Source organism: Drosophila yakuba, chromosome 2L, assembly GCF_016746365.2.
Source record: "Drosophila yakuba strain Tai18E2 chromosome 2L, Prin_Dyak_Tai18E2_2.1, whole genome shotgun sequence".
Classification (NCBI taxonomy): Eukaryota; Metazoa; Arthropoda; class Insecta; order Diptera; family Drosophilidae; genus Drosophila; species Drosophila yakuba.
In genome coordinates, this window is record NC_052527.2 from 1760279 (window position 1) to 1786783 (window position 26505).

The window sequence follows — 26505 nt, forward strand, 5'->3', positions numbered from 1 at the left end:
CTCAGCTGTTTTTGGCTAACGACTGTATGAGCATAGCAGCTCTGTTGTAATTAACAGCTCGCTGTTATTTGAATTCGTAATGCTTTACATTTGGCGCCAAACCGGAAGCAACAGAGAATGCATTTTCAACCCTCTTGAAGCAATTTCCCTCCCTTTCTCTTTTCCGCAGCTATTAAGCGTTTTGTTTTCATTTCCCTTCGCGTAGTCAGTTGTTTTTCCACTGCAGTTGCAGGCGCAGCAAGCAGCGCTTGAATAAAATTCATATTTTAATGACAGCGCTTCCTATTTAAGTGTCAATTTATACTGTAAGTTTGAAGTGATTTTGAAAAGTGTCTAGCAACTAAAAAGTTAGTTTATTAAATCTTTAGTTATAAACGGCGTGCGAGGACTTTCGAAGCCTGTGATGCGTAGTTTTGGCTTGAGAAATCCCAGGTTGAGTTACGGCGCATTTATCATATTTGTGCCGCCTTCATTTTCCATATTTTGGTTCTCCAGTTCTCTGTTTTTGTTTACGGCGCACATCAAGTTTTCCCACTAACCCCCTATTGTTTTTCTATAGCCTTCCCCTGCCCACTCACCCCTGATGGGTTTTCCTCTTTGGTCATTTTCTTGTTTTTCCTTAATCTGCTCAATTGGCATACGATTGATGGATTTCTTGCTAATCATGCTGATTGGATTTAACGAGGTTTTCTTGATGAGCACTTCTATGTTTTTTTTATTGTACATACATTGTAAATTAGAAAAATAAAACAAATACTATATAAAATTCTTAATTTAAAAATTTAACAAGATTTTACTAGATACGTTAATACTAGAAAATATTATGCAGTTGTCATAACATTTGAAATTCAAAGTTCAATTTGCAAATGGATATGAGTAGTCATTCATTCTCGCAGTTTTTTTCCGTGAACGATAAAGAATATTGGTCAAGTTTGCCTATAATGTCATGTCGATAAAGCCGCCAGTTGAGGCAGCTGTGTGATCCAGTATTGTTTTTCCTTGCTTTTCCAGCGTTAATCTCCCAAGGTTGGGCCATTGACAGCTGTGCTGGGTTGAAGGTTGGATTGTGGGTGCATCTACCTCTGGGATCTGGGATCCATTCCGCGAATGGATCATCTTCGCTTTCCACGTCTCCACTTTACGGCTGCTTCTTGCAGTTTATTCAACTTGTCGGTTGCGAAGCACAATGAAATGACCAAAAGCATAGTGGTATTCATATGCTAATCGATTGCGCACTCATATTCCCTCTTCAGAACACACCTTTCGCTATAGGAAAAATTGGATTTATTACGAAGTACTGTCATGTGCCGCATGTCTCGCATTCCGATTTCGGTACTCAGCTTTTTGGACGGCTTCTTTCGCTGTTTCCGGCGGGTTTTTCGGCAGTTTTCAGTTCCCATATTATGCCATTGGATTTGAATGGAAAGTATGTGACGCATCCGAGGGGAGGTAACCAGCAGTTCGCATTTAGTTAATATTCATAGTAACTATGAAGTTCTGGTTAACTCGATTGGGGGAACCACAGACAGAAATTGATGGGTCGTGATTAGCTTTCTGTCCAATTAATCTATTTCTGGAATATCATTTATTTTTATCAATACAACTTAGTCAATGAAATTTCTGTGTAGATGATGAGGGCAATGAAAATAACCAAAAATATTAAGAATGCTTAAAACTATACCTTTAATATTTTACTACTTCTTATATAACACTTGATACCCCAAAACCGTGATGAAAGCCCACGATTTTGACCATTATCGTTTTATGAACCACGGCTCGTTGAATTCTGATGCCGTAAACGTTTCGGGCACCCATCCCCAGACTTTGAACTATATAAGATCATCCCGCATCTATAATTCATTCAACTGTGGTCTACGTTGCCATCGACACGATCGTCGTGGAATCAGCCATCCCATCCCGTTGGGAGCAGACCGAAATGCCAAGTAGCCTCCTTCGAAATCAACTTATTCATTCATTGATCCATTCACAATTATCACGTCACGCCAGCCCGCGCCCCTGCCGCCCCCATTTTTGTTGCAGTGTATGCATGTCAATCAGGCTTAGAAAACCGAAAGCCAGACTTTGTCTCCGGTTCCTCCTATTCCTCCGATTTCTCCGATTCCCTGCCCCTTTCTTAATTAGTGGACAAATGGTAAGCCAATTTGGATTTCTGGCTATGGCTCCCTATATGCGATACAGCGATGGGTGGGTATGGGTTTATGCCTCTCATTAGCGAAACATTTGGTGTCCCAAGTGGACTTTTAATAATGCGATTTTATTTTCTTGCGATTTCTGGCCGGGCATAAGGAAAGACTTCTCAGGCTCGTTTGCTTGTTTTTAGAGTGCTTGCGAATCATTTCTAATTTCGCTATCACTTATCAGCTTGGAACTTTTTTTTCCGAACTAAAAAGTGTCGCCCTGAGTATTTTCTAGCTTGCGAAAAATAGCTGATTGTGAACCCAGATTGAACCCTTGTTTGGAAGGCTTCGGTTGATGGGCACACGCTCCAGCATCGTGTCACCTCCGAGGGCTACTGGGCTTATATGAGCACCCGATGAAGCCTTGGACCACATACATATGTATGTACGTAGATCTGGGAGCACACCCAAATCTTTTCGCCGCCAGGGGGACACGCGATGGGTAATCAGTGCGCCGGACTTGTGGAGCGGTATCTCCTCCATCGCCATCGTCATCATCTCCTGCTTGCGCAGTTTCGTTTCAGTCAGTTTGTTGACAACCAGCCGTAATTTGTTTTTAGCTTATTTAGATTTTCATATTTAAAAGCTGGGCTAGTGCCTCGAAAGTGAGCGAAAAGGAAACTGGCAATTTATTCACAAATGCGTGACAAAAGTCACATTAGCATGCTTTAAGCTCGGTTATGTGGGTTAGGAATGGAGATTGTAACCCAAGACCCATAAATTTGAGTAGCTGGGTGTCATTCGAAATTGGAAATGTGTCTGAGAATTTGATTTGGTTATTTGTTTTTAAACAATTCGCAAGAATGTTTATTAATTGGCGGCTCCCCGGCTTGTAAACACGAATTTCAACTTATGAATGAATGAATGTTTGTAAACAATTTTAGTTTTATTTTTAAAGTAGGAACTTACCAATAAAATTTACAAGTATTTGTTTCTATTTATGGAAAGAATCGATATCTCCCAAACTGAATCACCATTCTACATCGTTAAAATCTTGAGCAGATCTACTCAAATCCCACATCGCAGGGGAAAATATCGTGACGTTGTCTGGCAAATTATAAATGTAAATTAAACATTGCGACCGCCCATTCGTGTGCCAAGAAAATCCGCATAGTGCTGAAATGGGCATAAATCATCTTTTGAGGTTTATTATATGGCGATTAACAAATATCCCGCCTGAAATCTACTTGGCTCAAAGGTTGTGGGAAATGCAGCAAGTGTTTTGGACGCATTTGGTAGCCAAATAACTGGATGCGCAAATAACACACAGTAAATGGCATTATCTCTGGATATTGGCGGTGACAAAAAGCCACATAATTGGTGCAGATAAACAGGAAAAATAACTCCATTATCTATTCGCTATCTCTTGTTCCTTATCTCGGCCAAATAATTACTCTCTAAGTCAAGTTACGGGAAAACTGCGCCATTCATCGTAGAAATGTCGGTTGTTATTAGCCAAGTTGGCGAACCTGGCTAAATCAACGGCTAGGCCTAAGCTCCGTATTGAATTCCACTTGCAGCGCATATAATTAAGATTCATTTTCCAGAATGTTTATTTGACCCACTTCACAAATTTTCCTCGACTTAATTGCCAGCCTGAACCAACAATGTTTTAAGAAATGAGGGGTGGTGATTAAAGATTTTAAGGTAGGGCCATGCACTTTCTTGATCTTTGGCCGGATCTGATCAGAATGGATTGTAATTAAAGGTTGCAGTACAATAAAAGGGATTGTTTAAGCCTGAGTGATCAGAAAACTAAATAGGCTTTGGTGGACCCAAGGCACTTGTTATTCCATTCAATGATTAAGGGTGAGGTTGAAAGTTGATAGATGAATAAGTAGTAGCTATGGGTAATAGCTTGAATATGTATCTTTAAAATGCAGCAAAGAATCTACATAAACTAAATAATTACACCTATTTTCATTGATCGGTGGATATTCAAACAACAATTAAAGCATTCTCCGCAGAGACTTTGTTGGGCAAAGGTACTTAAGTGTTTTAAACAAGCTTCGTCCCGTGGATTAACCCATTTAAAAAACTCGTAGCAACAGCCCTAGATCTATTTAGAAGCCAATTAGCCCAGCTAATCTCAGCCCAATTAAGTTTTTCCAGCTTACGTGTCTCCTTTAAAGCCAGCAGACTGGCTTTATCGCAAGCCCTGCACAAACCAGTAATTAAAAAGTCAATACTTCAAATTGATTACACTGTAGTTCATATGCCAATGGCTTATTTTCAAGTAATTGCAGCCTGTCCCCAAGCTCGTCGATCAATAAACCCGAATAAATTCGCGCTCTGTCTATGTAACAATGCCAAAAGCCCCAGTCAAACTGCCATTTTCCACATTGTTGTTAAAGCCCACACATAAATCAGCTCCAACCGCAAGCTGATTCACAGTAAAAGAAAAATTGTGGCAATTGAAAAACTAACGTCAGCTAACGTCATAGGAAAAACTTGACTTTGACTTGTGCAAACCACGCAACGCGATCGTTGGCGAAAAAAAACCCAGAAAGAAATCGGGAAATTTGCCAAAGAGAGTCGCACTACGTAGTGGCTAACGGGATTGCGATGGAGGTCAGGGTATATTACTTGTAATGCAAAACTCATAAGCATATGCAAACAGCTTACTACTTCGCTCGACTGTTGGACACCCTGGCAAGACAAGAAATATGGAAACAACCAAAGGCAGGGTTATGAATAGATCCTTACAGGATGACTTGAAAGTTCTCACCAAGAGCTAATGTTCGATATAATATATAAATCCTCATAACTCCTCCGAATATTTCGTAGCATGCAGATCCGGCATACCCCGCACTCATGGGGTTTACTGGATGTCGGAGTTGGGAGCAATCCCGTAACGTAACGCCAGGCGGAGACGTAACCGGCCGGCGAGAGAGAGAGGGAGAGTTTCCGCCGGAGCAGCTGAGTCTTATAAAGGCATCGCGGAGAGAGCTCCGCCGCTTAGTTGATCGGCAGCGAGCGTGGCGAGCGCACGTGCAGCGGAGCATATATATATATTCTTGTTCAACAGGAATCGGAATCGGAGTCGGGGGAAAATCGAGACACACTGAAATCAAAGCACATTATGTATAGCACACGCAATTGAAATTAATTTACGCGTCGCTGCCCATCTGCATAAGTTCAATGGAAGCAGAGGCAAAAGCCGCAGCAATCGAAGCACAGACCGCAGACCGAGAGGAAAAGTAGAAAAATGTGAAGAAAGTGCAACAAAGACGAATTAGTAAATCAACAAAAAAAATACAAGAAGTGCGCCTAACAACAATAAAACAATCATCGCGTGTTCGTCCATATGCAAATCAAAGGTTAATTAGACACACTGCAATTATTCCGCGTTGCAGTTGCCTGAGGATTACGAGAAACCCTTTTCTCTGTGTTTATGTGTTTTCATTCAGAAATATTCGTTACGCGTCAACGATTTCACGACTTCCCGAGAAGAATTCGAATAATTTGTATACTACAGCGAAGAAAGAAAGAGCCGCTGAAGAACCTGCAGTCAAGAGGTTCGTTAACACCGCCGAGTTGGTTACCTTTTGACCCATTAAACGGAGAAGAACGATAGAAAGCTATGGGGGGAGTGGAGTGCAGGAGCGGGTTGAATCACCAGAAGAATTGTGTAGACAAAGAACAGAAGAATACTGAAAGTCTTCCAGGCACTGAGAAGAAAGAAGAATGCTTCTAGTTTCTACAAATTTCTACAATATGGAAATTTCTCATAAATCTGCTCACATATGTACCAATGCATATGCATTTGTTTACAAATAAATACAAATATTTGTGAATGCGAAAGTTTTCGATTATAAAGTAAACATTTCTGCTGCATATTTTGGCTTTTCTTTCTTGGAAGAAAAGCTACGCGTTCGTGCTCCGTCCTGCTCTTTCTTCGACAGCCCTCTCTGTCTGCCGCGTCACTCTTGAACAGAACTTGAAACTGGAAAATGTAGGCCATCGCATTAGAATCGACTTCATCGGCGGGTTTTTCTTTATCGTGCGACCCACTCCCACTCCCACTCCTATTATGCGATCCGCTGCGAACAGCATTTCTAGTTGCATCACTCGTGCCTCGACTCACTTATTCATGAGTGTGCTTTGAATGGGGAATTGTGCTATGCAAATTTATTCACTTCCATACCCATACCCATGCCCATGCCCAGCCGCAATGTGTTTCTAATTTGTTTGGGGCAATTACTTATATCGTGGACTTTTATTTCGCTACTCCAGCAGATTAATCTCTCTATCTAAATATCTAAATGCCCATTCAATCATCCTAATTTCCTTCAATTTGCTCATTACGCGACCCGGATAATAAAAAGTACAAACGTATGCATTCGACTATATATGTACATACATTTGTAGGCAAATAGCCAAGTAATGCACTCGAATTATAAATTATAAACAAACCGAATATAGCGGTCATTGGCTGACTGCCACTCGAAGCGAGAAAGAATTCAACAATTGAACACAGAAAAAGGCAAGACAAATATTGGAAATCAAAACAAACTTAATATTATGCCGGCTACTGCGACGTTCATATGTTATGTACATACATATGTACATACAAATATGATCGCTGTCATACTTGTAGAACTCATTCTTGTGCATATATGTTTTCCGAGTCTGGCTGAGATAAACCCTGATCCATTAACATTATTTAGCTGGCCACGTGCTGGCCTTGGCGATGTCACTTTTCTTTATCGCGAGGCGAACAGTGAAATAGTGGTTCCAGGGGTCGTATACGTAATGCGCGGCTTAGTTTTCCTTTTTGTTTTGTATTTATCGTGGCTGTGCAGTAGCCAAGCCGAAACGATCAATTGCCTCATTCTATTGTAGTTCTCCTCTACTTTTGTTTTATTTTCTGTACTGAAGTTGTTCATGATCTTTCAGTTTCGTGACTTTAATTGAAATGGCGAGCGTTTTTCGAGTTTATGTGTACTTGCATGTCGAGCCAGCGGCGAAAAAATAACAATTTGCATCAACTGAGTTATGAACAGAGAACAGACAGCAGACCGAATGTCTAAATGTCGAAAGGTCCCAACGACCTTTGCGACGAGAGCTTTCCAAAATTATATGATTATTATATACCCGGATTCTCATAGTTTCGTTTCGGTGCTTCTGAACCACTTATGAAGCTGGGTCACGATCTCTGGCTTACAAAGTGCATACACAATTATATTTGAGTCATCGCCGCTCGAGCTTAAAATGCTTAAAAGATAAGTGTTGCAATAAAAATATTAATTGTTGCTGAAAATCAGCTAGGGCAGAGATTTATAAACAGAGCTCTAACCATGTACATTATACTTTCCGACGATAAATAAAGTACAAATGCATGATAACAACTAACATTGAAAGCCTTGTTGTCTGTGCAGCAAATTCACAACATACTCCCGATTTAGGTATTCATCCGTGATCTAATATGCGACCATGGTCGAGTACTTCGATTTTCTGATTTCATATGCATAGACATGAGCACTCCAAAGTGTTCACAGTACACATATAAAATTATGTCATTCGCCAAACGTCGTGAATGGGTCGACCATATGCTGAACTCAATTGTGTCTGCCACAGTCGCCCAATCAATGGAAACTGTCAACTCAATGAAACTGCACTCGAAATGCACTCAAAACAGAACCAGTTGAACTTCCAGTTGCCACCAAGATCATGTCGCACTTCTCGACTTGAGCGGCTCTATTTTTTTTTGGCTAATCAAAGACTGCGAACTGCGAAAATCGTGTAAATGATTTGCAGTTCTTTATGCGAAACTGGTTTCGCCTTGTCTCTCAACAGTGTTTGACTTGTCATTCAGCTAACAAGCCAGACACAAACTCTTTACACCAAAGTCAATATCAGTTGGCTACTCGAAACTCGTCGTTGGCCAAACAAAATCGAAAAATACATGGGTGGACAGCCTGGCAAAAAAGAGCCGCCCAAAGCCGCTGGAAAAGCGTTTTTGAATTTGCATGTGTGCTAGCCTAGATATTCGTTCTTTGAAGGTTTCGTGTTGAGAAAGGCAGTGCAATTTAGTATAGTTGTTAATAAACTATTTCCCAATAGTTACACACCTGTCCATCAAGTGCAAACAACATTCTAGGCGATTCCGCCCAGCTTATTTGTTTGCATAAGTAATTAGCAAACCCTAAATCGGGCAGAAAATTACTGACCTAAGTCAAGGGTACATAAAATTAGCAAACATTAGCTAACTGGAGAATAATCAACTATAAATCAATTCTAATTTCATTAGGACTGGAACATCAATATTTGCTATTGACACCGTTTCTTCAAAGCGAACACAATTCACTACCAAGTCTTTGATTTTATTCGTTCTTTGAGTGTCTATTTTTGCATATTGTCGAGTCATCGATTCCAAGAGGAGAAATTCGACACAAGATGACGGGCTAAAAGTTTAATTGCTTACATGCCATGGTTTTTAGAACATAAAACGGTCTGTGAATAAACTAAAAGTGTATTGGAATCCAAAGGGGAATTCTTCGCAGAAAAGGGATCTCCAGACTGCCAGACTGCCAGCCTACAAAACTGTCTATCCATCAGACTGACAGACCTCACTTTTCACTTAACGAAGTGCCCCCATCCCCCATAAATGCCTTTTACATCTCAATAACTTTCTTTGTTCGAGACGGGCTTAAACAAAAGCCCAGAAAACAAAACAAGCTGGGTTTTTATATATATTTATATAAGAAATATTTAATGACGCATCTGCTAAGTTAACGATATGCAAGTGCGCCTACAAAGTGTCTTACTAAATTGCACAAGCTAAGTGAAACGCCCCCAAAAAATTTAATTTGCTCGCAACAAATAAATAATTTGTAGTCAAATAGCAACATTAAATGAAGTTAACGCCCCAGCGAGCAAACAGGTCGTTAATTCTGAAGCGGCTTCTATAATTCTACACTTGGGCGAAAATCTGTTGAGAGGCCATCAATTATGAACGTGAATTCTGTTTTCCGATGGACCACATAACTAGAGAGAAAATTAATTAGAATTATTATTAATAAAGCACTATTAGCGTTCAGTCTCCGCCTTGGCTTTCAAACGCAGATTAGTGCAACACATTTATTGATTATATTCAAACACGTCTGCGTTGATAAGCCTAATCTTCGCAGTTTCCTGAACCCCGGACCAGTTTGCAACGCATCTAAAGAGTGCATTCCTCTGCGTGACATTCCAGATTCCTTCGCTGCCCAGAAACATTGACAAATCCGCACCAACATGACCCTCTTGCCAGACATCAAGGCCTCGGACGCCGCCTGCTGCGTGGGTGGTGCGAGCAGTGATGCCAGCAGCAGTTCCGGCGTCGGTAGTCTCAAGGATCACCATGGTGACCACGACGGCGGCTGCCTGGGCATCAACTGTTGCACCACGGCGGCCAGCTCGGAGCTGTCCATCGACGAGACGTCGTCGACCTCGTCCCGGGGCTCCTCCGAGCTGACCACCAAGGTGACCAATGACCTGAGCGAATTCCAGAGGCCCAACTACCACCAGGCGGTGGCACATGCCAACTTCGACCACTGCGATCCCGTGGACATCGAGTTCTCCGACGTGCGCTACACGGTGAAGAAGTTCTCCTTCCCGGAGCGAAAGTTCGGTGAGTACCTCACATCTTTGTTTTTAATAGTGTTTTATTGAGATAATTACATTACGCAGTCAGCAAGGAGATCCTTCATGGCCTGAATGGCAGCTTCCGGTCTGGCGAACTCACGGCCATCATGGGTCCTTCGGGAGCTGGGAAGAGCACGCTGCTCAATGTGATGTCCGGATTTTGGTGAGTCTTCCGCACAGCTGAACTTGAAAATGGATTTGCAGCTTGGCGGGCAGCTTGGCATTTAATTTATGGTTATATCGCTGAATTTGCAATCTGTTTCGTGCCATTTAATTACACATTGGACACATCGGCTGTGCATATAAAGTGCAGACGTCGCAGTCGTTCAATCAATCAGCACATTGTTTGAGCAACACAGCTGCATTTGGTTAGCTATATAATTAAATTTGTACATGGCTGGGTTAGAGATCGAAGTGCTTGAAGAGGGTCTTGTGGAAATGCACCTAGTTCTAGTATCTCCCAGTCATAAGCAAATTCAGATTAGAAAGCAAATTCAAGTAAGGTGCAGGTTGTATGATTTCATATTTCCATATTCCTTGCAGCGACCCGATTTGCATTTAGATTTAGAGGGATCTGCACTTGGCATATGTCTAAACTGATAGCCTGATAGCAATGTGCACAGTACACATGAATCACAATCGCGCGTTTCGTTTGACGTCTGGAAGTCGGTGCACTTGCGATTGCCGTTCCATCCCGGACATAATCTCATCACTTCCTCCGGCAGCTCGGTTCAAGTTCTCAGCCATTGCATAATTAGGACTGCAGTCTGGGATTGGGGATGGGTAACAATCTCTGAGTCACAAGCCCGCAAATTGACGCATCTCGCAGGAAATCGCCGCTTAATCGCAGTGCACTTTTTGATGGCCAACTGACAGCTATTACAGCATTTTTAGTAAATAAACATTTTAGCAATTTATACATGCACCGCACGTGCAGAGGATAGATGTTTCGCCTCTGGCCCGTGTAAACATACTCGTATACTGCAGGCTGCTGCTTTAATTATCATGATTCAAGTTGTGGACGTGAACGTGGTGGCATAAACGATGCTCCCAGGCGGTACACGGGTTTTCATTGCTAAACGTTATCGGTCAGTAAACTATGAACTTGAAAGTGGCGCATGTATGTATGTACATTTGGTTCGATTTACTTCCCCGAACCAGACGCTTGCGAAGCTATTTTTTCGTTCAGCCCGGCTTATGTTGAACCGATGTACTTTATTGTAATTATATTGTGATTTTTGTTCCACAGCTCCACCGGCGTGTCGGGCGATATCCGGGTAAATAGAAAGCCAATGGCTCCCAGCTCGGAGCGGTTCCGCCAAATGCTGTGCTACATCCACCAGGACGATCTGCTGCGTCCGCAGCTGCTGGTCGGCGAGATAATGCTCCTGGCGGCCCATCTGAAACTGGGCTTCAAGGTCACCAAGGCGTACAAAATGGACCTGGTAAGTGAACATCCATATATATACAGCTCTCAAGAAGCCCAAAGAAGTGCGAAGATATCAGGGCAATGATGCGATATCTTATCTTATTCGAAACACTTCTGGTACCATCTGCAGATCAAACACATCTTATCGCTGCTGGGTCTGGACCATCGCTACAATGTGCCCACCGGGAAGCTTTCGGGTGGCCAGAAGAAGCGACTCGCAATCGCCCTGGAGCTGATAAGTAATCCTCCCGTGCTATATCTGGATGAGCCGACGACGTGAGTGACACTATACTACACTATGTATAAACGCAGACTTATTTAATTAGAGTAGCCATGATAGTGATCATCTCCAGCGCTCTGAAGGCGATGATGAGCAAACTTTGCCTGGCGGAAATTCAGCAAAAACACCAACTGACCCACAAGTCAAGTTTGTCCCCGTCCATATTTCTATATGTCTTTATAGCAATAGGGCTTATCAATTGTCCAGATAGTCTGTTTAATAGTTTAGTTTGCTTTGATTAGGTGCTGTTCAGTGAGCTGTAAACAGTTTGTTATTTAAATTTTAGCATGCGACATGTATCTTGTTATTGAATATTCATTTAATTACTGCGCTATCTGGCTGATAATCGCGTAATTAATTAAATTGTTCATTAGTTGTAGATTACTTTAATGGGGATTGATGGGTCTGCGTTTATATTTATAGCCAAATCAGATTTATGCAGCAATTAGGGACCAGCTATTTTGAGTTGTCTGAGTGGCGATTATGGGTCCCTTTTCAGGGGGCATGACTAAGTAAAAGTTGATTCAGACAACTCGCTGAACACTCCACAATCCCAAAGTGAAAACCGTGACTGGATGGTTTACAAACAAAGGGAGTGGCCAGCTCCAGAAATATACCAAGAATAAAAGCAGAGAACAACGGGGTTATTTTTGAGCATCGCTTTGAAATCATGTTCATTCCAATAAGACCTCTCTTTTTTTTTTTACCATTTATTGACTGTTAGTAAGTCCAAGATATGTGTATATATGTATATAAGGCTATTAAGCAAAGTGTAAACGTGAGCTTAGGATATATGGATACGAATTCCCATTTCAAGTGAGCCGTATATCTCAATTTGAGGCAGTTATTAACACTTGGAATAACTCGTTTTTGAAATTGTCCAATGAAATGCCGACTGCAAGTCGATCAAATCTTTGCAATGCCGCTCGACTTGCATTGCTAAATGGATTTTGGGAACAAACTCGTTTGTCACTTTCAATTTGAGTTCGCTCCAAGTTCAAGCCCCAATCTCACCTACCATTAAAGTTTCAGTTGCCCAATTGTTTGATGTTCTTTTCTGTCAGCAAGACAGAGCTTTAATGGGGTTGTTATTCTTCAAAGGTTAGGCAGGCAGCAATTAAACAAAGTTGACTCATTCCGAAAGTTGAATTAATTGCCGGGTCGTTCTGGTTGTTTTTTCGGATTCCAGAGGCTTGGACAGCTCCTCGTGCAGCTCCTGCGTGGCTCTGCTGAAGAAGCTGGCGTCCCAGGGCCACACGATAGTCTGCACCATCCACCAGCCGAGTGCCCTGATCTTCGAGATGTTCGACAAGCTCTACACCGTCGTGGATGGCCACTGCATGTACCAAGGACCTGTGAGGGAACTGGTGCCCTTCCTGGCCGACCAGCAACTCGTCTGCCCTAGCTACCACAACCCAGCCGACTATCGTAAGTCCATCACTTTCATGCCCTGCTCTTCTTCTACCCATCTATATACTATATCATATCACATCGTATCATTTCATACGGATTCCAGTACTGGAAGTGGCCGTGGGCGAGCATCAACGTGACCTGAATGAGCTAATCCATGCGGCCAATAAAAAGTATTACGAGGATGTGGATCGCAATAGCTTTATGAGCAGTACCGATTTTGCAGCCCTCGTGGCCACTATTAAAGGTGAGTTCTGAACTCCTCGGATCTGTTGCCATGCTTTGGTTATTAAAGTAAATTCTAAATATAAAAGTTTGAATGAAGTTTTATGCGAATATTGTTACGGTCAACTGATAGCATCTTTATGTGGCCACGTTTTAAAGTTGTCTCGTTAAAGTGAAGGTGTGTGCCACTATTTCGTTGTTACAAACGTGTTGCCCATTAAAACATGGAAACAATTGATAGCTACACATACGAGTATAAGCAAGCAAAGTTTTTTTTTTGTTGCGGAAAATGGGCAATTGTTGGCCTGGCTTGGTGCAGAAAATTTCCAAATATCCCCTACTTTACCTGCCAGCTACCATCATGAACTTTCTCCAAATTGCAGACAACATCGGCACCAAGTCGCTGGGCGAAGCGCTGGCCTCCGTTGCGCAGGTGCAATTCTCCAACTTTGACTACGTGAAGGCGTCGCCGCAGGAGCTGGCTCTGGAGGAGATCAAGGCACTGAACGGCGCCACCGAGGGCACGGACCCAGAGCTCCTCGAGAAGAATCTGCAGCCCCATCCCCATCCCCAGACACAGAAGCTTGCCAGTGGCAGTGAGATTGCCAGGCCGGCAATGGCCAATGCCATCCGATCGGCCTCGTTCCTCATGCAGTATGTGCTCCTGATGCAGCGCATCTTGATTTGCGCCAAGCGAAACTACGTGAGTAGAAACACAGTGGGGTCATGATAACTAATTATCATGCAATCGGAAACGCTCAAAGTTCAAGGCTCGAATTATGGCATACATATATTATATTACTTTTATACTTAAGCTTACGTTTTAAAGACGCGCCTGCAATAACTTTAATGCACAAAGTGGGTAACAATTAGCTTAAAGCCAGTTTAGGGCAGTGACTGAGTGGCAGAGTGGCTAAGAGTTGATGGGCTGTCGAGTTGATTTGGTAATTGGTGCGGCGTCCTCGAAAAACTGAATCCAGTTTCGGCTAATCTCGTTTCTGCGTAATTCTTAATGGCTAATCTCTTAAATAGCCGCTTTTTACTTTATTTTGCTTTATTTCTCCCGGCAATTACAGCACAGCTGCACATTACAATTTACGGCCATTGTGGCCGTACATTAAGTACTTACTATAAGTTTTTTTTTTTTTTTGGGAAGGTTGGCCACTTCGCCACGCTTTCGGATTTTGCTAAAAAATCATACGAAAATGGGACTTATGCATGCTTTTAATTGTGATATAAGATCATGCATGCGGAATATAATAGGGCACTTGCTGAGTTTTTTTTCGTTTCCGAGAGCATTATACCTAAAACATATAATCGCGGCATAAAGCGGGTTTTTTAATTGCGACTTGTGGGGCTCATAAGTAATTCATGCACACAACTCGATTGTGTAATTGAATTTCTCATAGCTAACCAATATGGATTAGATGGTTTGTTCTACACTTAACACGGCTTGCAGTTCGTTGGCAGTGCGACAAATGAAAACAAATGACTCAGGGCAAAGGCTCAAATACTTAGCATAAAAATGAAATAAATAAATAAATAACTTCGGAATCAGAGACGCCATCGAGATTGATGACCGGCGTTTATCATCTGAATGTGCCCAATTAACACTTGGCGAACGTTTCAAATGTGAAATTGAACAGCTTGTGTGATGACCACTTAGCGAGTTAGCTCACTTTTATGTGACTGCACACGATTAATGTGGATCTGCATACACACTGCACTCGGCCACTCAAACACTGGAGTGTGGGCATAGCTTTGTTAGCACCTCCACAGCTTTGTTAGCCACCGATATTGACTTGTCAGCGCAGTGTCATAGAACTGGCCAACCAACCAACCGGCCAGAATCCGAGAATCTCGGAGCCACTCGAGCGGCTCGTAACTCAAAAGTAATGCCAGCACTCAGCCTTCACATAGATTTCGGCTTTAGTTCGTTCTAATGACCAACATCCACTGCACGAGCTCTGCTGGCTATTGGTTGCCCAAGGTACAGCTGCGGTCACTGCAATAGCCATTAAATTGTGGAGCCAGCTAATTAAATGGCGTTTCCTACACTGTTTCCTATTATTTAACACTTGTCTAAGAACGAAAATGTTTATTACACCTACGGGTTTAGCTAACGCAATATGTAATAGCTTAGACCCACTTTCACAAAAGATAGTTAAAAGCGCCAAGCACTTTTATGGACATGACAAATAGCCCTACCTTGAGGAAACTGCCCATAAGTGTGTCACTTAAAGTGAAATCAGCTTTGTACACAAAAACTAACGACTAACTAACAAGGACATTAAAGAGTTCTTCGCATTTGCACGAGAAAGTTAAAGACTGGGATACTTTACGTAAGTAAAGTATCTGGCAATTAGAGTCTCTATGAATTAGGCAAGGAAAACTAGTTGCTTGATATTAATTTTTATTAACCCAATGCCTGGTATCTTTTTTCAGTTTCTGCTGCTGGCCCGCATCTTCTCGCACATTTTCATCGGAGTCGTCTTCGGGTATCTGTACATGAACGTGGGCAACAATGCGCAGAGTGTGCTGGGAAACTACGTGTATCTGTACGGCTCCACGCTGCTCTTGGTCTACACCGGCAAAATGGCAGTGGTCTTGACGTGTAAGTAGCTGCAATCGCTGGCCTCACCTCCCAAATGCATTTGTCCAAGTGTCCAAAAGTCCAAGTTCTCGAGTGCTATCGCGCAGCTCCGGCTTGGCCTCTCCCAGTTTCCAGTCATTGGTTTTCTTGGATAGCCAAGTTATGCAAAAATTTGTCGCCAGATTTGGCAGAAACTGCAGCTGTTCTTGCGCAATATCTGTTTATTTTGGCCACTTTGCTTTGTCTTCAGCTGCCGCATTCTAAGATACTTTGGCTAGATACTTATATAACTCGGCATGCGGATTAGCCAATAATTTCTTGGCATTTGCACAAAATTTCGGGGGTCTTAATTGGCGAAAAGGAAACAAGATTTTGTGCTTAGATAGCGCATCATTAGCTGGGTTGGTGTAGAGTTTTAGAAATGTCTTTTAGAGAGCTGATTTTAGAAGTTGTTAAGATTAAAGATTAAGATTGTTCTATGGGTTATGTCGACATGCTAAAACCTCTTAAGAATCTATTATCTACAGATCTCTACGCACAAACTATAAATTATCAGCGTTCCAAATTCGCCAAAATAAACATATTGAAAATAAATTTATTGGAACATTAACCCTCGCAGCGAGGACAGATCTGATTAGCGATATGAGATCTCTGTCGATCCACTTTGTCATTTATAATTTCCATGTAAATTGGCAGAAATTGCACTTCTCACCCCGAAAAAGGCGATCCTGAAGTCCGCTAAGTAAATAATTATAAAATACAAGAGACACAAGCGGCGATTATTGTATAATAAAACCGGTTGGCCAGCGATTCTCGACTCTTTTACAATAAATTGTTGCAGACAGGAGGCATTGGCACTGGGGGAGTTGGGGGATACGATCTTTACCGGTTTCGGTTTACTGACCTGACCTACATATGTACATATGTATAATGCCCTCACCTTCGTGCGCACACTTCGCATTGCATCGCATCGAACCCATTGAATTTAATCGCAATCTCATTTATCAATTAACTTTATCCGCAGTTCCGCTGGAAATTGACATGCTGACACGGGAGCACTTCAACCGCTGGTACAAACTGGGTCCCTACTTCCTCTCGCTGATCTCCTTCGAAATACCCTTCCAGGTGAGTCTCCCCCCATGGCTGATACTATAGATCACCAGACCGATCAGAACCCAACCCCAACGGTGGCGATGGTGGTCATTAATCATCATTTAGAGCTAAGCTTCCATAGGTGGCAGTGGCCTAATGAATTGCCGCTCGGTCATTAAGTCAAATTAACGATGTGAAATCGGCGATGTTCGAGTTTGCGTTTCATTTGCGTGACAGAATCGCGTAAGCCCGACTACCTGTAATTTTGCAGTGATTGTTCCGATACTCCGGCATATATGTATGTGCATATATGTAGTGAAATTGGCATTGAAAGAAACTCTTTTGTTTGCCGCAATGTTTTACGATTCGAAAGCCTGGCATTTTTGGTAATTAGGGGCAGCATTCTCTTGTCAGCTTTTCCGTTTTTTTTTTTTTTGGTGTCATACCAGTTCTACACATATGAAAGTAGGAACCCATAGACTGGTTTTATCTAATCTGCCTACTATTAATCACTTATCACGGCCCATATCAATGCAATGAATTATAATATTATCATAAATGGTAAATGACACACAAATCAATATTAATATGTATGGCAATTCATCTAATCAACCAATTAATAATTCCTTCCTTTCCCAATGGCTTACTCATATTTGTGTTTCCACAATTCAGAGCCTCTGCACCGCCATGTACATCATCATCAGCGTGCATCTGACTGGAAACGATGCCACGGACTCATTCCGGATCTATTACTTTGTGCTGCTGGGCATAATGGCCTCATTGAGTGCCCAGGCCTGGGGCTTCTTCGTGGGAGCCACGTTGCCAACCAAGGTGGGTTCTACACCATCAAGACCACCAGCTAACTGGAAATCCAATTGGTAATAACTGATCTCACTTCCTCAGCTTGCCGTGTTCTTGGGACCCATTCTGGCGGTGATGTTCTCCGTTTTTGGCTTCTGCACACGCTACATCGACATCACGCCCCTCTTCCGATGGATGTGGCACTTGAGTTACTTCCGAGCCGGATTCCATGGGGCGTTGAACGCCATCTACGGAATGGATCGACCTTTTCTGGAGTGCCCCGAGACTGCGATGTACTGCCATTTCCGCAGCCCGAAGGTCTTCCTCAAGTACATGATGATATCGGATGTGCACATGTCCGACTGCCTAATCCTCATGGGCATCGTGATTGGAGTCATGCATGTGCTGACCATCCTCACACTGTGGCGCAAGCTCAACAAGCGATAGGATTCAATGCCCAATGCTTGGTCCCAGTCTTAATCCTTTTGTACATAGTCGGGTGTCTTTCCATCTCTCCTTGTTTTTAGTTTTAAAGTCGAAACTTCCCTTTTTTGTGTTTTTATGATTGATCGACCGATTCGATGCTAGCTTAGGTATTTATTTAGATATTCTCTGAAATATTGTATGCAAGAAGGCTTTAGGGTAGCTTACTCCAGTTTAAGTGCTGATATACCAAAAAGGAAGATCAACTGCAACACAATCGCTATACCCCCGTTTCCATCTTGCCCTGTAAACTGTTAACTTCATCCACTGAGCTGGATCTCCGCGAGGAACACCAGCCATGCCACGTCTTGAATATTCATCTACTGCTGTAAGGTCCGCTACAAAGATACTTTTGTGATCAACATTTTGTTTCGTCTCTTTAGTGATTAGCTATAGTTTTAGCCCTAAGATCGAATTATTTGTACATGGTATATTTCGTTTAGTTTGTGTTTTAAATTTTTGTTTTTATAATAAAACGTTTGGTACATAAGATGACTTCTCTGTGCTTACTGACAATATAGATGTCTTAATACAAAAGACTTGAGTGACAGTCTAACAAATCAATTTTATTAGTTGCAAAATGCTGATGCCGTACAAATAAGTTAAATACATTGATGGAGATGACGCCGGCTTAAAAGCCTGAATCTTTTAAACGCTTACAGACTAAACACGTACATTATATAAAAAATATATAGAGTGGAATCATTCATATATTGCACCTAATACCGACTCCCTTACATTGTGGACATGCGGGCATATCGAATTATCTGGTCGTGATTCAGCGGGCTGTCGGTGGACAACTGAACCCTTTGCCACTGCCTGGTCTCGTTCGATTTCCGGATGGCCTCGACCACAGCCTGGACGTAGAGGCCGTCCTCAAAGGTGGCCGCTGTGGAAACTGGGGCCTTAACCCAGGAGGACTCCTTGCTGCCGAAGGCTTCCTTCAGAGCGCCCACCATCTTGCAGAGTCCTTTGATATAGGGTCGTGGTAGCAAAGAGTTATTGGTGGCGAAGTGCAGATCCTGGACATCAACATAGACAGCTTCTTCCTTGGGTTGGCCCTCCTTGAGGACAAATAGGTCACCGCCGCGGACCACCAGATGTCCTTTGCTGCCATAGATGAGCACTTCCTGCGAGAAGGCTTTGGCAGGCACAGTGTGACTGTGCAGAGCTACTGTGACCAGCGTGCCGCTGGCTAGTTCCATTTGGAAGTTGCAGAAATCCGGAGCAGTAATTTGACGAATGCCATTGATGGCCGCCGTTGTTTTGGTGTAGGATCGTAGGACTCCATGCACTCTTATTGCCTGCTGTTGCAGCAGGAAGGTGACCAAGTCCACCACAGATCCTACAAGATTCAGGGCACCGCCGCCCATTTGGGCATCGCACATCCAGTTGTACTTCTCGGGGAAGAGAGTTCCCATCTGAACGCGCACATCCATGAGTACCACGTCGCCAATGGAGCCAATCAGCTCCTCCTGCAAACAGCGACGCATGTGCGTGAAGGCGGGCAGGAACCTCAATGGATGGTTGACCAGGGAAATCAGAGTGGGATAGTACTGGGATGCCCGAACCATTTTGAGTGCGTCCTGCTGGTGCAATCCAGCTGGCTTGTCGCACACTACATGCTTTCCGATGCCCAGGGCCTTCACCGATATCTCTGCGTGCAGAAAGGGCTGGCAAACGATGAACACCAGGTCCACATCCTTCCGCAGCAGGACATCGTCGATTACGTTCGTATGGAATTGGACATTCTGCGTGGTGGCAGTTTCTTTCGCCTCTTTCAGGGTCCTGCCCCAAATGGCCCGCACCTCGAATCCTTTCTCCCGCAACAGCGGCACCAGCACATTGGCTATCTCTCCCGTTCCGAACACTCCAACGCCCGGCAGCATCGCACAAATAGGGCAAAACTCGATCAAGTTAAGTGAAAATTCTAATGTTTATTTTTGGTCGACCAGGGCTGGCACATCGATTAAACTGCGGGCGTTAACAGCTGAGACTATCGCAGCGACATATCGATAAATGCCTGTTAGCTATTTTCTAGCTAAGTGCTTTTAAAATATTCAAAGCTTTTAAAAAATATAAATTATGAAATATATTTATTAAGCAAGCAAATCCAGTGGTTGAAAAATAAGTTAACCAATAATTTATTTGACTGAAAAGGATGCTGCTCTATTTAAATGCAAGTCATAGCAATCGCCACGAACTTTGAAAACTAAGTCTAAATTATTTTTCGAAAAATTAATAAATACCCAATTTCCAATGATTTCGATTGCTCAGTGGCTGACTTCCTTTTCAGCCGGAGCTTTGGCCTCGGCACAGGCCATTCGTTTTCTAAAAACCGCCAACGAGGAGGAGTCGCCCGCCAAAATTTCAAACCAGCTGGAAACCGCGGCCATCGACGGACTGCCCACCGAGCAACCGAAGATCCTGGGCTCTGAAAGGATCAGCAATGTCCTGCAGCACGTGCTGAGCAGCGAGCGCAACGCGAGTGGCGTCTACTTGGACGCCATGCACAACCGCAGTGCCAACAAGCAGGAGTACGCCCTGGGCTCCGAGTCGCTCAACCAAATGCTGGAGGACATCATGACCCCCGCTGGGAGCATGAGCAGCAGGTCCTTGTCCGTGGAGCCCGCCGTCGATGCTTAGGAGCTGCCCCAAGCCAAAAGCCGCATGAAATGCACGTCTCTTTTTCTACACCTAGTTAAGCTAATACAAAGTAGAACTTTCTTTCTTCTTTAGCATGAACCAAATGAGCTTGTTAGATATATAGGCTAACGTGGTCTAATATGCTCATCTTCTTATCCTTGCCAGTAAAATGTAATCCCACTTTAAAGACCTCCTGGCTGTCCACTCAATTAACTAAGCCAGAGTCCTTTGGCTTCCATTTCGAGTGCGGTCTACGCCGCTAACCAACTCCCCAACTCCCCATGTCCTCTGCCTCTTTGCCCCTATTGCCTCTTTCCCCCCTTTGCCCCTTTTTCACCATATGCCACATGTGGCCCGCTTTTCGACCCTTTGAGCCATGTGTGGTATTGCAGCTGTCAAAGCAGCCGGCATGCGGAAAATGATTCTGCAGCTTATTACAAGCTGGCAACTGCGAGTGCAAACGCTCGGTGGAGTGAAGGACTTACTGACGACTGGGCTTATGGCGCACTGCAAACAATCGGGGGATAATTATCGTCATCACAGGATAAGAGGCTGCAGTTTGCTATTACTAATATTACGTGGTTTTCCTGAAGAAGAAAGCAGCGTCTTAGGATTAACGAAGTACTGCCCACTGACTTTTTCTCTCAGTGTACACCAACACCACACATTCGTGTGCCTGTGTTTGTGCGGGCGAAGGATGTGGGCGGACATAATGCAAGCATTGGCAAGCCATGGCAAACAAATGTCACAGTCGACGCATTGCCCTGTCATATGGTAACCCAATTAGTGTAATTTGGTTTGAGGCAGCTGCCGTCTGTCTGCCCCACCCACAACCATATATACATATATACATATATACCCCCAATCTCGTCTTAATTAAACCACCAAGTGCACAGCGGCAGCGGGCAAACAATTAAATTTAAAGCAAACCCAGCGGCTCCTTCAAACAGCTAATGAATGCTGCTGCTTGAGTCCTCGGGGCACAAGATATTGCCACAAGTTGGGGCGCCTTCAAAGGTGCAATTGAAGGCGGTTGTCCTTAAAGGGATAAACCCACCCAGGACTTAGTCCTGAGACAGCTATTGTGTCGTATGTGGCAGGTACTAAAGGTACTAAAGGTATACATCACGCATTAATTTTAAATGTGTCTTCGCACACCCACTATAAGTCGAATAGCTCCAATCGAATGCTCACTATCATCTGCCACATAGCAGTTTAATGTGCTTAAGTAGCAACCGCAAACTAGCTTCGTCTAAACCAATTAATATATATCAGAGACATCTTGGAAAGACCCCAAGGCTGGACGGACACAGCTTCTAATTGAATTCTGAATGTTAATGGCAATATTGATTACACTTGCTGATCCCGGCTTAGTTTATCCAGACTTTGTCAGACCGCAGGACTCGTGCGGCGCGGGGGCACATGGTGGCAACCTTTCAGACCAGACATTAATCACATTTAAGCCAGATTAATACTAAATGCAGGAGCAGGATGAGCCCGAAATGCCTGCAATTGGAGGCAGGACAACTGAGCATTTAATAAGCCAAACAAGCGGCCGTCGACGCAGCTCTACGTGACCTCATCTTGAGGTCTGCCAGCCGGCGGAAACTGAGTCTGCGACTGAGACTGGGACTGGGATTGGGATTGGGTTTGGGTTTGGGTTTGGGATTGGTGCTGGGACTGGGAGTCGAATGAATCAGACCGCACATAGATCTCTGTCAGAGGCATTAGCATTAGCAGCGAAACAGGACGAGCGCAGGGCAGCCAAAGATAGTTCATCAAAACTGACAAGCCCATTTCGCTGTTGGGAGTCACAGAGCGCCCTCCAGCTGAGCTATGACACCACACTTGGAGAAAATCCCAAGAGCATTAAAATAGTATTAACAAAGGATGGGATTGCTGGCCTACAAGGTAAGAAGAATGCTATGCTATGGATACTATGAAAGCTGGAAATAAAATAATTATTTGCACAAGCTTTATCCTACTTATTGGTTTATTTTCTCTGTGTTCGGATGAACTGGCAGCCAGGACGCACAGCACAACTGCAGGGAAGGCTCCGCATCACCAGGCAGCTCCTCCTCCTCCATCCACTTCACTTCAGCTGGAGAACCGCAGCCAACAGATGAGAAATATTCATCAGCATTTACGTCACGCAGCGCGCAAAAGTCGCTGGGAAAGCGGCGGAGATGTGGGGAAACGGAGGAATGGCGAAAGGAGCACAGGACGAGCAGGACGAACAGGACGAACAGGACGAACAGGACGAGCAGGACGAACAGGACGAACAGGACCTGGCACTGGATGTCAGTAGATTTATGTTGACATTTCAATGACAGTTGTGAAAATGCTTCCATTTTATGTATGTTTTGCTGTGGCTGTTGCTGTGGCCCGTCCGTCGCCTCTTTCATCTTAAATTTGCGCAAATTGCTTTATCGCAGCATCTTAAATTATTTCCAATCACGTATCACTCACGAATCGGAGAAAGTATATGTCGCGGATGTCACGATCCTGGCAGGAAAATAATAATGTCACACGCACTGCTCTCCAATTTAAGGGAATTGTTTGGGAATAGTTAAAGATATGGTATATGTTTGTGTTATAGCAAAGCAATAGTTCATCTTCAACTTTATTTGTCGCCTTAAAGAAAGCTTCACAAATTCATGAAATCGAACTGAACCAGGTAAACCACGTATAGAAAACTGGTGATGATCATTTGAAAGCCCATGTTATAGTTAATAGGAAAGAGTCCGCACAGCTGAAATCGAAATTTGCGCTGAGTGCAAAGCCATGCGAATTCATTCAACTGTAAGAAAAAGGGTAAAATTAGTTGACCAAATTAGAGACTTACATTCCAAAAGTATACCCACACTTCGCTCCAACTGCTCATTATGTTGTTCCAGAACAGTGAATTGTTTCAGGACTTTCGATGTTCGGTCTCCACACTTTTGAGTGAGATCGCACACCACAACATTCAGCCAGAAGTCCCAAAAATTTAGCAGCAATTGAGGGGAAGCCATCAAGTAAATATACCGCTGGTTCATGCTAACTCCCAGCACGATGAGGAAAAAGATTTGCACAGTATTACCGATTAGATAAATAGTTAGCAAAAGGATAAGCTGGGTATCGTTGCTCGCTACCACCGTTTCACTCAGCTTCACCAGCCGATCGTACAAGGACGTGAGTGCGCGAATTCTTGAGGAGCTCAGCTTGCATGAGTCCTGCAGTGTTTCATTGAGCAGCCAAACATAGCGGTACACCAAAATGATTTCGGTATGAAAGTGCATAATAATCAATTGGCAGCCGAGCAGTGGCAGGCAGCAGAGGATCTTTAGGATCTTCGGGTACGAATTTTCTTGCCACAGACAGAACAAGATTGACACTATGATCTGACCCATTGCAGTCACACTTTTATTAAGCACGAAACAGTTAAAGTTGGGACAGTTCTTCATAGTCAAAAGGTTTTTTACCTGCCACTCTAGGGTGAGCAGTTCATTGGCAATCTTCAGAATCGTGTTGCTTTTCCAAACATTCATGAGTATTAATAAGCCTATGGAAAAAAACACTGTATGTGCAAACCGTAGGTATATGAGCTCCAGCAGCGGATTGCGCTCAAATGCGTGATTTTTTTTCCGCTGCCGAACTGCAAAGTAGCTACTCAACGCCAGGCACATGGCGCAAGAATGCAGAATAAAACCGTAGAGTAGCAGCCATCGGGAACGTTTCAGCTGCCTTCTTCGGGAATCGAAAGTGAAGGGAAACAGTCCCAGTAGCCAGGATGCGTAGAGAGTCGTCTGCAGTATGAGCCATGCCAAGTGGCAGCTGAAACCGCGTCGTGGTTGGTACATTTCCCTCTAAAGTGTTGGGTAAAACTGAAGGCAACAGGTTTACAGCAAGGAAATGGTACTAATCCATCTTTCACATGCAATTAGCCTTATTAGAACTATCCTTGGTTATCTGCAATGTGTACTCCATTAAACTTAAGTTCAATAAACAGTGACTCAGCTCATGACTCAACCATACAGTTAGTGTTACCCAAAAACTTGCGTGAATTGAATAATCTCGTCGTGGCATATTTCAAATTGACACATTTCGTATGAGCCAACTATCTCAGGCTCCTCCTCATGATTTCCCTCCTCGTCCTGGTGGCAATCAAAAAACAAATTGTTTGCGTGCCAGCCATCAATTTTTATTAACTTGATTAAGTGCTTTATGGCAGGCATCGGGGATTTCTGGTTGAGCAACAAGTTATTAGCCATGGAATGGAAATGCCGAGGGTCTCTGAAGGAGGTGGGGCTGCTAAGTCAACCCAGATATATATAAATTCATATGCACATAGCACATAGCACAGAGCACATAACGATGGGGATCCTGTGACAGCAGCTGGCGGAGTCGCCTCTTCTACAGCTGGTGTCAAGGAATAATATTTGCATTGTTGTAGCTGAAAAGGGGCTGACTTAAGTGCGCCTGGGGCTGGTTGTGGATTGGGGTTGGAGGGGCTTCGAGGAGTGGGGTGGTGGCCACCCAGGTCCAGGTCCCGATGCTCAGCATTTCAATAAGCTAAAGCTCAGCTACGGATGAGGACGGTGATGGGGGAGGAGGGGCACAGGCTGCTCTGCGGACGGGGGAATTTCATTAGGCAAATAACAGGAAGTTATGAAGACGTTACCTTCGTAGTTAACTGCAGGGAAATATCTGCAAGACCTCCGAGTTCAGCCTTCCCAAAATCTGGCATTCATTTTTATTATAATTTTATGTGCTGCAATAAATAATTCCCAATCCACCTAAAGATAGCCTGATTGAAGTTCGCAAAACAACTTTCGAGAAGATAACTTCCTCAAATAATTAAGGCTGAAAACAGAAGGGAAGCTGTGCTTAGTCCAAAATGAAGTGCTTTCTGCTGGCAACTGGAAAATTCCATTTGCCAGGCCCACAAACATACAAACATCTCAAAACAAGAAATTTTGCAGTCGAATGAATTCCGGATTGTCTGAGGGAATTCCATTAGCAAGGATCTCGTCCTGCATACTCGCATGTGTACTGCACTGGATGCACCCACCCAACTGCCCCACAAAAACACGCATTTGCATACACATTTGTATAAATAAAGCTGAGCACAAAGCTGGTCACTTGCCCTAATTGAGCCAGAAGGTGGGACTGGGAGGCCTTTTGTGGAGCTGAGTGAAGAGTCAGGATGCGATGAGCTAATCGAAACATATGTATGCCAGAGGAAGCACATTCATACCTCCGAAAATATTTCAGAAATTGTACAATATTGCTATCACAGACACAATTATATCTAATCACAATAGATGTTCATTTCCTTTCACCATTTCCCATACGCAGTTACTATTCTTTGCACCGCGACTGTGCGCACAAATACTTGACTCAAACTCAGGCAGCGCAGTCATATACTATAAAATGCAATTCACAAATGAAGATTCATGTCATTTCCACCCCCCTCACGACGTCCGCAGGACATAAATCAATGCATCCTGACACAAGCTGGACGTCCTGACTTTCGACTGTGGACACGCACTTCCCCCGCATTTCCAACACTTTCCAAAAGCCAAATGAAATAATTTCAGCAGGCTCGAGTGGCAAATTGTGAGTTTTGCATTTCAAGTGCCACATTGCCTTCCATTTGACATTGCCATTGCTGGTGTGACATGGAGCACATTGTTTGTGCACAAGTTAAAACTCACTTAATTATCCGGTTGACGCT

General features: G+C 43.5%; 4 protein-coding genes across 7 annotated transcripts; 2 read left to right on the forward strand and 2 right to left on the reverse strand.

The window, feature by feature from the left end:
• The first annotated feature begins 180 nt into the window (after positions 1-180).
• On the forward strand, positions 181-18635 carry LOC6526449 (ATP-binding cassette sub-family G member 4). Of its 3 annotated transcripts, none has more exons than XM_015197916.2 (12): positions 181-305; positions 9397-9813; positions 9873-9990; positions 11077-11272; positions 11387-11532; positions 12726-12964; positions 13053-13193; positions 13555-13874; positions 15617-15785; positions 16789-16889; positions 17529-17687; positions 17760-18635. In XM_015197916.2, the coding sequence occupies exons 2-12, from the start codon at positions 9438-9440 to the stop codon at positions 18102-18104; spliced, it is 2310 nt and encodes a 769-aa protein (XP_015053402.1). In that variant the 5' UTR covers positions 181-305; positions 9397-9437; the 3' UTR covers positions 18105-18635. The 3 variants fall into 3 exon arrangements, with proteins under 3 accessions (XP_015053402.1, XP_002087568.1, XP_039226394.1); XM_002087532.3 differs by lacking the exon at positions 181-305 and adding an exon at positions 5161-5716; XM_039370460.2 differs by lacking the exons at positions 181-305; positions 9397-9813; positions 9873-9990 and adding an exon at positions 10442-10915.
• A 50-nt stretch (positions 18636-18685) lies between these two features.
• LOC6526450 (glucose-fructose oxidoreductase domain-containing protein 1) lies at positions 18686-20115 on the reverse strand. Its single transcript, XM_002087533.4, has one exon. It carries the CDS (start codon positions 20027-20029, stop codon positions 18875-18877), a length of 1155 nt encoding a protein of 384 aa, XP_002087569.1. The 5' UTR covers positions 20030-20115; the 3' UTR covers positions 18686-18874.
• Positions 20116-20312: 197 nt separating this feature from the next.
• LOC6526451 lies at positions 20313-20973 on the forward strand. The gene has a single exon (XM_002087534.3). It carries the CDS (start codon positions 20400-20402, stop codon positions 20784-20786), a length of 387 nt encoding a protein of 128 aa, XP_002087570.1. The 5' UTR covers positions 20313-20399; the 3' UTR covers positions 20787-20973.
• Positions 20974-22761: 1788 nt separating this feature from the next.
• LOC6526452 (putative gustatory receptor 22f) lies at positions 22762-24848 on the reverse strand. Of its 2 annotated transcripts, XM_039371316.1 has the most exons (3): positions 24804-24848; positions 23651-24737; positions 22762-23586 (listed from the first exon to the last, which is right to left on the reverse strand). In XM_039371316.1, exons 2-3 carry the CDS (start codon positions 24626-24628, stop codon positions 23434-23436), a joined length of 1131 nt encoding a protein of 376 aa, XP_039227250.1. In that variant the 5' UTR covers positions 24629-24737; positions 24804-24848; the 3' UTR covers positions 22762-23433. The 2 variants fall into 2 exon arrangements, with proteins under 2 accessions (XP_039227250.1, XP_002087571.1); XM_002087535.3 differs by having other exon boundaries at positions 23651-24809.
• Positions 24849-26505: the final 1657 nt, after the last annotated feature.